Below are 10,237 nucleotides of genomic sequence, written 5' to 3' on the forward strand. Positions count from 1 at the left end.
TTCCTATTTTTAGAGCTTTGTTTTCTGTTTCTTTTGTACTGCCACTAGTAGGGCTGCACCTGTTCAAAGCTCTATTTTCACTGGACCCTGATAACCTGCAGCTTCATTCTCTAGGAGCATTGTTTTGTTGTTTGTTGTTTTGTTCTCTCGACCAATAGTGTGGGAAGTTTGCAAATGATTCAGATGGCCCCCAGTGCTGCACGGTCCCTTGAAGCGCAGGGCCTCTGAGCACGTGCCAAAGTTTCCCCAATGTTAATCCCACCTCTGTCACTACCCAATGAAATGTTTACGTCATTAAGCATTTTACCCAACCCTTAACTTCCTAAACTTGCCCGCCCTTATTTGTCGAAAGCCGTGTTCACGCGGGTAATGTGATGTTCTTATCGTAATGTTCGTGCTCTTCTGTTCAGGTCTATGGAGGTACAAAAGTCACTGCTGTTGATCATCTGTGTTTGGGAATCCCTCGCGGAGAGTGCTTTGGTTTGCTGGGAATTAATGGTAAGGAAACATTAAATACAGTCAAACCTGTATTAAGCGGTCACCCTCGGGGAATGGCTAAGTGACCGCTTAATACAGATTGCACAGAATACACGTCAAACACAATAAAAACAACATTTATATAACATTTAATAAGTTAGTGTACAGTTTTTGCACAAAAGCACTCAGACAATCACTTACTTGGTTAAGAACTGCAGCAATAAAATGACATGACAAAGGAGACCATGCTATAGAAACGAACTAATACAACATTAACTACAAGATCCTAAGGTTACTATTGTAGGTCGTTAGAAATTCAATTGCCTGGAGCGCTATTCGCTACCGTATTTGAGTGGTTTCCTTTCACGAAGTAACAGTTTAAAACAGGTCAAGACAATAGAAACAACTCTTTGGGACTAAGTAAAGGATAACCGCGACCGCTCGTTAGAGATGACCGCTTATTTAGAGGCCAAAATAACATTAATTAAGGGACGTTTTTGTTTTGGGACTTTGACAACTGACCGCTTAATAGAAGGTGACTGCTTAATAAAGATTCGACTGTGTACTGAATTCCTGATTGTCGTTTACTTATCGAGTCCGCTGGCTGACAGCAGTTTGAATAATCACTGAGTTGTAAGGGTAAAGTGTGAGCTGTGCTGATATTTGGTGAGTGATTCTTTGCTGCATTTATAGGTGCGGGCAAAACTACAACATTCAGCATGTTAACCGGAGATCTGAGCATTACTGAAGGGACAGCTTTTCTGGATGGATACAATATTCAAACCAATATAAGACAGGTTTGTACCAATGAGTTTGGCACTACACAATGTACCTTTTGGCTCTCGATTTCCTTTGTTTGCCAAGTTTAGTCTTCAATCCCAATTCTTCAATTCTACGATCTTCAACTAACACAGAACCTTTTCCCTGGGCTGATGGTCGCCTTAATAAACTGTGTGTACCACTGTCATTTTCTGTACAGCTCTCCCTTATAATAGTTCACTTATTCTTTTTGCTAACGTTTTTTTTCCAATCTTTAGGTTCAGCAGAGAATTGGTTATTGCCCTCAAGTAAGTTGCTCTTCGTTTTCTTTGTGATACTGTGTATCAGTGATGTTTAGCAATGTTTTATTTGCAGATCAGTTTATCGTGCTTTTTGTCGCTTTTGTCATTAGTTTGACGCCCTCATTGAACGTCTGACTGGCCGTGAAATGCTGACGATGTACGCGAATCTCCGCGGTGTACGGCCAGACAAAATCAAAGACGTGGTGTCGGGAACGATTGAACATCTGAATCTGACCAAGTGGGCGGATAAACTGTGTGGAGACTACAGGCGAGTAATGTCATCGTTATTCACGGTGCCTCCTTTTGCTAATGCGCATACGTTATGCGCATCACAGGATGGTTTGAGAAACTCTTATTTCTTAAGAACGGTGCCTACTAATTCAAAAGGTATTTTTGCCGGCGCGGTTTATGAATATGCGGGAAAAGAAGATCTTAGCAAGTATTATTGAAATCCATATGGAAAATAAGTGGTAACCACGTATTTTTCGGAGATAATTAAGTTTCAGCCCCAATTTTCTTTTTGGATTTCATTAACACTTACTAAGATCTTCTTTTTCCCGCATATGCATAAACCACGCCAAAATACTTTTGAATTAGTAGACACCGTCCTTGCACTGAATTCGAGTGGATTGGTTATGATGACGTTTTCAACAGTTGTTCAATCAAGTCTTTGACAAGGGTTTTTAAAATTCTTTACTGTGTTGTGCGATAACACGCTAATTCCAAGGTGCAGAATGTAACCATTGGTTACGTTATACGTGTTTCTCATTTGCGCTGGGAGTTAAAACCGGTGAACTTGTGAATTATGAAATGCAAAGTTCTATTTGTGGGAGTGGTCTGTCATTTCTGCAAATTCCACCCAAATTTGGAAGATAGGTCGCCAGTTGCAGAAAGAGCAGGTCATTTTGAGAAGTAGGCGACCATTTATATTTTTGGCGTTTTTGTTAGCGAAATGAAACAAAAGGCTGCTGAGGATTTTTAAAAATGTACATAGTGCTTGTTTTACAGGCCAAGTAAGCATGTGGTTTTTTTTTTAAATAATTATTTCAATATTTAATTATTTTCAATTCACAGTGGTGGAAACAAAAGAAAACTAAGCACTGCTATTGCACTGGTTGGAAATCCTCCCATTGTGTTTTTGGTGAGTTAAACAGTAACTGATACTACTACAGCTAATTTTCACTTTCTCCCTATAGTATCAAAACAAAATTACACATGTTTACAGTTGATTAGGATAAATTTAAACAAGTGTTAATCAAATTAAGATAGTCTTAAGGTTGTTAATGTATAAACGTTAATGACATTTTTCAAACTACCGTCAGATTCCAAATGCAGGGACCCCTTGGGGACCCCTTGACAGTAGGGACAAAGTTAGTTGTTTCTAATGAACCTTGTCGTATTGACGTTAAACCCGTTCTAAAGTGGCTTGCCCACTAGCAAGTGTCGACAAAAAAATGTAGAGTGCAAAGAGATGCTGTCTAGTTGGTGAGAGTTGTTATTATTTTCTTTTCTCTCTGTTTATTGATGGTTAATCCAGTATTTTTTAGTTAAAATTGTCCGTGTAAGAAAACTGGATAGAGTCAATTGCTACATTGTTAGGTTTAGGATAGACTGTTTTTCTCGCAACCATCCCAGTTAAGCGTGTAACGTCACATTTGACACAGTTTTGCTAATATGGATCGGCCACTATATGGAATAGGTTTACCTGCCGGAAATTAGCAACGCGTCTAACAAACTTCTGCTTACAAGGGTTGCCGCCATGGCAATTTTGCCAAAGTAGTACAACAGATTGAGTGTTGAACTTGCTTTGTGTTAGGACGAACCCACCACTGGTATGGATCCTGTAGCTCGCCGTTTTCTGTGGGATTCACTAATGACTGTCATGAAAGGAGGCCGGTCAATTGTGCTCACCTCTCACAGGTACACGTCTTGTAGTATATGCGATTTATAGCACATCTAATCAGTCTTGCAGGATAGTTTAGGATCATAGATTTGTAAGTGACTTGACCCATTGGTTTGCTTCTTTGGTCTAAAACACTCACTCGCCATATACATCGCTGGAAACCATTTATCGTTCCTTGTAGTAAAAAAATGCGCGACTATTCTCAGTATTTGAAAAGGTGAATACAGTAAACAGCTGAATGTATGTCAGTGCGAGACCACTCCTGAAAAGGAATGTTGTTTGTAATAATGGCAGTTGACAACTTAACAATCTTCAAACCCAGGTTAATGGTATATGGTCAGTTACTGAACTGATCAGTTCTTTTAACCCTGTTGTTTTTGTTTGTTAATTAACCCTTTTAACCCTAATATCAAAGAACAAATTCTCTTATCTTGTCCCCACACTTTTCTTATAAACTCACTGTGAAGAAGTAATTACAACATCAAGAAAAGTCACCTTGAGTGATCATATCCTTAATTTTCATGACCTCAAGGATTGAACGAGCATTGATATTACAAGGAGAAATTTGATGCTGATCACTGTTAGGGTTTAAAGGGTTAAGAGTTTGGTCAAGCATCGCCAGTTTTGATCCTTTTATTATCTACAGTACTCAACTTTAATATTGCTTACTTCTTCTTTTTTTTTTTTTTAACGTAGAACAATCATCACAGGCGCTTCTAGTAAACTGCCTACTACCTCAACCATAAAGTTGATGTATTTTTTTTAAAGGGTATTAATTATTTTACTCTGTTTTTATTTTAGCATGGAGGAGTGCGAGGCTCTGTGTACGAGGCTGGCGATCATGGTGAACGGAAAGTTCAAATGTCTGGGATCCACTCAACACCTCAAGAGCAGGTATGAGTCATGTGACCACTCAAAGGAAAGCAATAAGCTTCTTTCGAAATATTAAAATTCAACTTCATATCGAAATTCAGAGGACACAAACAACAGAACTGAATAAACCTGATTATTTAATTGTCTCTGTTTGTGTCCTCTTGGGCTCATTGTCAAGCTGAATTTAATATATCGAAAGAATTAGCCTATTTCTGTGTTGTTGTTTATTATGCAGTACAAGGTGACCCTAACTTGTGATTGAGTATGAGATATATCCAGGAATCACGGTAATGAGATGCATAAACTGTATGATAGACATCACAAGGTGTCCTCTAACCTTAATTCTTACCATAACACAAATAATTTTGTCAAACATGAAGTCAAATGAAAATGACAAAAAGGTCTGTCTTATATGAAGTACCCAAATTCAAGGTTAGGTGCATTTCTGGACATAAGTGGAGTCTATGGATGAAATCCTAAATTACTAAATAAATGTAATGTTGATGAACTGCTTGTTACTGCAGATATGGCACAGGCTACACTCTTATGATCAAGGTTGCAAGCGGCCCCCCCATGAACTCTCAGCCTGTAGCAAATGGATTCCCTGCCCCACCCCCCAGTGTGCCTGCTGGTAATGCGCCCTCTGCTATGGTGTACACGAATCCAGCGGTTAATGCTGAACTACCTGAGGTCAACGAACCTCAGAAGCCGCTTAATGGAGGTGAGGCAAAGTACTTAACAACAAGACAGGTTCACGTTTTTATTGAATAATGACATAAATAGGTCAGGCCACGCTCCACTCACTATCTTTAACAGAATAGATAGTAATTAGCATCGCCAATAAGAGAACAGCATTCGTGATAGAACGCTAGCAGATTTATACTAATTATGATTAGTATAAATCTACTAGTGTTCCATCACGAATGCCGTTCTCTGATTGGCTACGCTACTCGCTATCTATTCTGTGATAGATAGTGAGTAGCGGTTTTCAACAAAATGGCGGCCGCTTCGTTGCGTTTTCGAAGTGCCTGCGATGAGGATATAGATAATTTACTTGTTTAGTTTTGAACGCCTAGTAGATTTATACTAAAAAAATTAGATTATTCGCTCTCGATTTCTATGCATGATACCTGATTCGGGCTGCGAGCTCATAATCTAATTGTTAAATAGAATTACACTTCCCCCTTAATGCAGGTTAAACATGTCTGCTGTCAAATTTGCTCCTTTATTGAGTGTCAGTAAAACACGTTTTAAGATCGATACAGTAAAAACGTGCAAATATGATTCTAGCATTTTTCCAGGCTATATACGTTATTCGATTAACGAGGTATGTAGCTACAGAGTGTATTTAAGTTCTAATAAGTTTTTATTTTCTTAAGAGGAAATGGTACTTGTTACTGGTCCGACAACTAGTTAAATGTGGGTGTGGTCCCTTCCTTATGTGCCATGTAAGTGCAGCCCACAGGTTCTTATATCCGGTATTTTACTGTATACGTCCGCTTAATTGAAAGGAAACCCCATTTAGTGTGTAAAGAATAGTACAGGACTGATGCGTATTTGTGCCGACACGAAGACCAGTTTTGCACCTCGCGCATTCATTGAAATTCAAGTTAGCTGCAAACCTGCTAGGCATTTGCGCACGCGTTCACATAACCTTTTGCCTGTACCAGAGGAACTTTAGGAGGTTTTGATTGTTTCGATAAGTACTTGGTAATCCCCTCAAACTGTCGTTCGTATTTGTGTCCATTAAGTGATTAAAAAGAACTGTTTCCTTTCCGTGTTATAAAACAATGTTACGTCTTCTTGCAATCCACGACGTACGTTATGTAATGTAAATTCTAAGTCCACAATGATCGTTTACAAATCTTGTTCTTCAGGTGTTGGTGGCCCCACAGACGTCAGTAGCAGAGATGTTCAACCTACTGTCGTTCCAATGCCTCCTCCATATTCCCAGGTCCAGGCTGCTCCCGGTCAGGTGCTGTTGTTTGACAGGGGACTGATGGAAGCTGTCACAAATGCACAGAACTTTGTTGCGCAAACTTTCGCTGGAGCAAGACTTCTGGAGAACCATAATGTAAGTTACTCCTCTGTATAAAGGATATTGCCCACTTGAATTAATTATATGGCGGATCTTTCCCAGCGCACAAGCTTTCTTTTCGTTTCAAAAGTTTCTTAGAAAGAATTCTGCTCCAACGGGCCGGTGTGACGCGTTTCCATTTGATGCCGAGATTTTGTACCTTTTTCTTCCCAAATAATGTCAACTGAAATCATGCCAGGCTTAAGCTTACCCATAAATTCTAAGTACCTTTCAACTTGAAACACTATTTTGGCTTTGTTCTTGTTTTTCCAGGGAGTTCTTCACTTCCAGGTGGAAACCGAGGGTTTAAGTTGGTCGTACATCTTTGGACAGCTTGAGCGAAACAGGACTGCTCTGAACATTGTGGACTACAGTGTTAGTCAGACTACTCTGGAACAGGTAAACACTGGGTCACTGTGCATATTAGTATAAGATGGTATCCTGTGGCTCATGCATGGCACCTTTGACATGAACATCGGTGGTTTCCTTGTTTTCTGTCGTCGTTATTTTCAAAGAGTTTGCCTCAATTGTTTCTCTCCCGTTGTAAATGTGGACATATGGGTACTAGTGAATCGTTGGTGAAATCTGTTGGAGGGGATATCCTTGTAATGGATAGGCATCCCATTCAGAGAGGAGTAGTAATACTCCTAGTTGCTTCATCAATCCGAATTGCATGGGTTGCCTGTGTTCCTAGCTCGCCTCCACCTACCTTGATACTGTATTACCAACTTAACAGACAGAACACATCTGCGTCTCCTTTACAGTGTCTAATTTGGGTATACTGTAGTCAGATTTAAGAGCTGTGTGGAAATGCTAAAAAAGGCCTTTTACTGATTCAACCAACCTGTTAATAGAGACCCTATCAGTCATATCTCTCTCAGGTTCTCTAAATTCTTGAAAACACGAAAAGAAAGTGCACTTCCCTGATAAAATGTTAGTCTGAGCTTCTTAAAAGCCATGTCACGAGCAATGTTACCAAAGTCCAAGTAATACGTACGGGAAACATTTTCTTTCAACTTGTCGCGCAACAATGTTGCAATTGCAAGTTGTGATTGTTTGTGGCCCGCATAACCACCTCTGCGCGCACGAAATTTTTATGTTGTAGAAACTAGACGCTGTTTCTACTTTCTGCAACATGAAACTTTCTTGCGCGCGGATGTTGTAATACGGGCAACAAGCAGTCGCAACTTGCAATTCAACATTGCTGTGCGACATGTTGAAATAAAATGTTTCCCGTATTACTCGGCCTTAACAATGTGTGTATACCTTTAACAGGTTTTCATTAACTTCGCTAAAGAACAGCATGCGGAGGAACGGACGTCTGTGAAGAGGACATGTGGATGCATGCCTTGTTAACTGAACACAAGAAATAGCTCTGAAACTGTTGAAGTATTTATTCGATTTAGGAATTACCTCAGGAAAATGATAATTCCTTATCAGTTTGTGTAACTTTACTTATTTAGTTTCCTAGCAAAAGAAAACGAAACATTCCATTGGATAAATTAAGTACCGCAAACGTTTTTGTCCTACTTCGATTGCATGTTTTGCGCATGAGTTATTATTCCATGTAATTTTCATGGTTATTTATTACGTTTTGCGAAATGCTACTCAAGTGTAACAATATGGTGCGGATGGCTCGCAACAGAATCGCGGTCAACTGTGAGGATTTTGCGTATTTTCTGCCATGATTTTCAGTGCACCGGATAAACAAGAAAAGGTGCAATTTCTTCACTTTAAAGCCAGGTCTTGTTTCTGAAAAATTGGCCGCCGTGAAATTCGCTTTTCTTTCGTTTCTTACAATGTTTCCTTTGCGAACTTTGCGCATAAGAACGTTATTTACTGAAACGAATTTCAAGGGCTGGGATTAGGAAGTCGCGTTGTTGGCTGTTTACGTTTGACCGGTCATAGTAGAGAACAGAGATAAATATCGTAACAGTATAAACAACGCACTAAAAATCGCCATCCAAGGCTTTCACCAATCAAACAAGTTATGTTACTTTCCTATTAGGTAACTCCTAGGTACTGATTTGTTGTTGCCATACTTAATGTTGCAAGGCCCTGGTTTTCAATGGGTGAGCAATATACAATATCATTGCGCTGGACGCTTACTGAGGCCTGCAGCGGCTCGCTTGTAGGGCACGGGTTTTGTTAGATTGCTGATATCTCCTACTTGAGCTTCAACCGCGCGTGTTTCGTTTCATTCTTTGAAATTCACCTTCAAAACTCGAAATGATAGAAAAGAAAAAGCCTCCAAATGCAAATGGTGTGTATTCAGAAACTATAAACGTAACATTTACAGTCTCTTAAGGTAGTGTGTTGCTGTAAGCTGTATTTAAGGATGCCTCAAGTAAAGACATTCATTGCTAAAGTATTTAACTAGTACATTGTACAGTCACTTTTTTTATCATTTTATTTAATTTAAATTTAAAATGTGAGTTAAATGAATTAAAATACACAAGTGTACACTCAGCATCATTGAAATGGTCTTTAAAATTTTGAACGACATAAAAAGGTAACCCATGATTAACGTTATGGACTCAAAACGTGACGGACGTACACAAAGGTAACGTTTTGGACTCAAAACGGTAGGATTTGTATGCAAAAGTATTTGTATGCAGAAGTCACGTTTTGGACTGAAACAGTACGATTTGCACTGGAAAAATAACGTTTTGGATTGAAACAGTTGGATTTGCACTGAACAAGTAGCGTTTTGGACTCAAAAATGTCGGATTTGTACGAAGAAGTAACGTTTTGGACTAAAAAAATACGATTTGCACTGGAAAGGTAACGTTTTGGACTCAAAACGTTAGGATTTGTATGAAAAAGTACGTTTTGCACTGGAAAAGTAACGTTTTGGACTGAAAGCGGTGTCTCTGCTGGCAGAGGCCTCTTTTCCGTTGTATTCGCTGAACTGACGGGCGCGAGGAAAAGAGACGGACTGTGTTGAGCATGCGCCGCGGTTACCAAGCGACCGAACCGTCACGTGATGCCATGTCACTATGCGGGCTCAATAAATGACAGCGGAGTAACTGTAAACGAACGTGTGAGAAACAGTGGGCTCAAGTCACGGCCAGCAAACAATACAGGGAGCATGCGTTTGTAAGCGTCGTCCACGACTACGGACGGTGGTTGAATCAAAGCAAAGTCTGTTTCGACCCAGGGTAGAGGTCTCTTTTCCTCGCGCCCGTCAGTTTAGCGAATACAACGGAAAAGAGGCCTCTGCTAGCAGGGAAAAAGCGGTAGGATTTGTACGAAAAAGTAACGTTTTGGACTGAAACAGTACTATTTTTACCGAAAAAGTAACGTTTTCGGCTTAAAACGGTAGGATTTGTACGAAAAAATAATGTCTTGGACTCAAATTCGCTAGTTTCGAATGAGAACTTAACAAATTTTCCAAATTCGTGAAGTTAGTCTATTCCCTATCATCGCCCTTCCAAAATCGCGTTATTAACTTATTTTTCAAGTTTTCTGAGAGTATTTCACACTCAATTTTACTTAGGTATCACAAGAACAACTAAATTACAATTCGTTCCTTGTTCTTCTTTTCCATCTACTTTATTTATCATTTATTTATAATATCATAATCTTTGACTGGCCCGCCTAGATTAGCTCGGCTATGCAAACTCAGTTTGCATTGGGGATTATGTAGATGAGACTTTAAAAAAGAGGTTACATGTGCTCCACCCCATCACTCTACTCGAGGCCGCAAAAGAGAAGGATTGGCAACCCACCCTCCCACCCATTCAAGTAAGTCGGGGTTGATCCTCATAGCTCCCATCTTCCCCTGGTCTTGGGCTTGTCCCAGGCCAGAGCGATTCTCCATACCATTAATAACAATACCCAGGG

General features: G+C 39.7%; 1 protein-coding gene across 2 annotated transcripts in view; it reads left to right on the plus strand.

The window, feature by feature from the left end:
- LOC146481625 (phospholipid-transporting ATPase ABCA3-like) overlaps nt 1–8,861 on the plus strand; it is a 41,098-nt gene extending 32,237 nt beyond the window's left edge. The window contains exons 35-45 of one of the 2 annotated variants that reach the window (XM_085107673.1): nt 411–498; nt 1,171–1,274; nt 1,515–1,544; nt 1,649–1,806; nt 2,613–2,679; nt 3,355–3,458; nt 4,243–4,335; nt 4,839–5,035; nt 6,192–6,388; nt 6,665–6,790; nt 7,667–8,861. In XM_085107673.1, the coding sequence (XP_084963799.1) occupies nt 411–498; nt 1,171–1,274; nt 1,515–1,544; nt 1,649–1,806; nt 2,613–2,679; nt 3,355–3,458; nt 4,243–4,335; nt 4,839–5,035; nt 6,192–6,388; nt 6,665–6,790; nt 7,667–7,747 (1,245 nt within the window). In that variant the 3' untranslated portion in view covers nt 7,748–8,861. The remainder of the gene's footprint in view (nt 1–410; nt 499–1,170; nt 1,275–1,514; nt 1,545–1,648; nt 1,807–2,612; nt 2,680–3,354; nt 3,459–4,242; nt 4,336–4,838; nt 5,036–6,191; nt 6,389–6,664; nt 6,791–7,666) is intronic. The other variant, XR_014864256.1, reaches the window with a different exon arrangement.
- The last annotated feature ends 1,376 nt before the right edge of the window (nt 8,862–10,237 follow it).

Source organism: Pavona decussata, unplaced genomic scaffold (genome assembly GCF_977016875.1).
Source record: "Pavona decussata unplaced genomic scaffold, jaPavDecu1.1 SCAFFOLD_48, whole genome shotgun sequence".
NCBI lineage: Eukaryota > Metazoa > Cnidaria > Anthozoa > Scleractinia > Agariciidae > Pavona > Pavona decussata.